The sequence below is a fragment of the Haliotis rubra genome, unplaced genomic scaffold (assembly GCF_003918875.1).
Source record: "Haliotis rubra isolate DU_JTF1 unplaced genomic scaffold, ASM391887v1 Scf38, whole genome shotgun sequence".
NCBI classification, from domain to species: Eukaryota; Metazoa; Mollusca; class Gastropoda; order Lepetellida; family Haliotidae; genus Haliotis; species Haliotis rubra.
This window is the reverse complement of record NW_025767057.1, coordinates 1788483-1790000: the sequence shown is the minus strand read 5'-3', so window position 1 is coordinate 1790000 and position 1518 is coordinate 1788483. Positions and strand designations below refer to the sequence as shown.

The 1518-nt window shown below is 39.5% G+C and overlaps 1 protein-coding gene across 1 annotated transcript in view; it reads left to right on the top strand.

Moving 5' to 3' along the window:
- The window catches only part of LOC124286286 (scavenger receptor class F member 2-like), a 6132-nt gene extending 4842 nt beyond the window's left edge, over positions 1-1290 (top strand). The window contains exon 4 of the mRNA XM_046722640.1: positions 342-1290. Within this exon, the coding sequence (XP_046578596.1) occupies positions 342-823 (482 nt within the window). The 3' untranslated portion in view covers positions 824-1290. The remainder of the gene's footprint in view (positions 1-341) is intronic.
- The last annotated feature ends 228 nt before the right edge of the window (positions 1291-1518 follow it).

Sequence of the window (1518 nt, the reverse complement as noted above, 5' to 3'; positions counted from 1 at the left end):
CCTTTATTGGAGTTACTACTACTATTGTATAGTAACTTTATACTGCCATTACCATTGTACTGCCACTAAATTTTCTACTTTTGTAATAGGTCTGCAGGTATATATGTTGATTTGTAAACATAGTCAATTGTTAATTGTGTAACATATTTTTGTGATTTGAATTGCATTCAGGGTTGAGGTATCGTTTAGATTTGCAAAAAATCTTCTCTATCCTGATGTACATTTAATGTACAAAACAATTAAAAGCCCAACAATGACTATATAAGCAACTGATCGTAAAACACAAAATATCAAGTAATTAAACTGTCACAAATAATAATTATTGTACATTCTCATTTCAGATGCAAACAACTATAGATCGGATATAAGTGACAGCATTCCAAATAATATCATCGTTGCTTTCGTCATCGGAATCGTATTTATAGTATTTATAGTGTTTATATTCTGTGGATATAACAAATGCCCGGAAAAAGACGATGTGCCGAGGAGTACTCGCAACACTTCACGAACAGCGCGCCGAACACCCTCCAGCACAACAAACAGTCCATCTGTCATGTCGTATCCTAGCAACAATCGGAGTGACGTAACTTCCCCTTTGTACCCTTACTCTTCACAAAGCTTATACAGGAGTAATATGACTGCAGACGCCATGTGTCAACCGTTTAGAACGTCGGAGAGACACACCCCTTTTTCGTGTGATCACCCTCCTCCCCCATACGGGTCTCTATCCCCAGCAGGTATACCCCCACCCACCCAGGAAGGGTCAGGACCACCCACCTACGAGTCCTTGTTCCCTGCGAAGAGCTTACCAGACCCAAGGTGATCAAAATTCAGTGCTGAATGCTTGTCTTCAGAAAATGCTTCATGCTGACTGGCGTAGGTGCAGCTGCCCAGGTGGTATCGGTGTGTGCCGTTACCGACATTGTACCTAGTGTTGCTTTGGAGTTTCTGTAGTCATACTGCATGGATTGACTATGATCCATTTTGCGACAAACCATTGCATAGATTTCCTATAACTAGTGACCAATTTTGAAGATACGTCATTGTGTGCTCAACAGAAATTAGGTGTATACTTTGTAGATGTATGGAAATTTATACGCTTGCAGCTTTCAGATGGTAACGTAGATAGTCTTGTAATAGTCACGTGAACGAAACTAGTTCCAACATGGATTCCTAGCAGCGCTGGCTGAACTGGGATTGAGTCCAGGCAAGGGAGCTTCAGTTGTAGGTGGTCGACATGGTTTTAACGAGGTAATGCTGACAAGGAACATTGTGTATATTTACGTCATATGTATTGTTTACATACCCAGTTCCGACGATACTGAATTTATTGTATCAGAAACTGGATTTATATTTACATGTTAATACACATTTTGTTGCCTAATATGAATTATCTTGTCGCATAATATCATGTGTCGTATGTGATGTATGAAAAGTGTGTCATTGTATAAATTGTATAAATTACACGCTCCGAGATTTTTGCAGTGTGACCAAGCGTTGACAATGTACATTGTGACA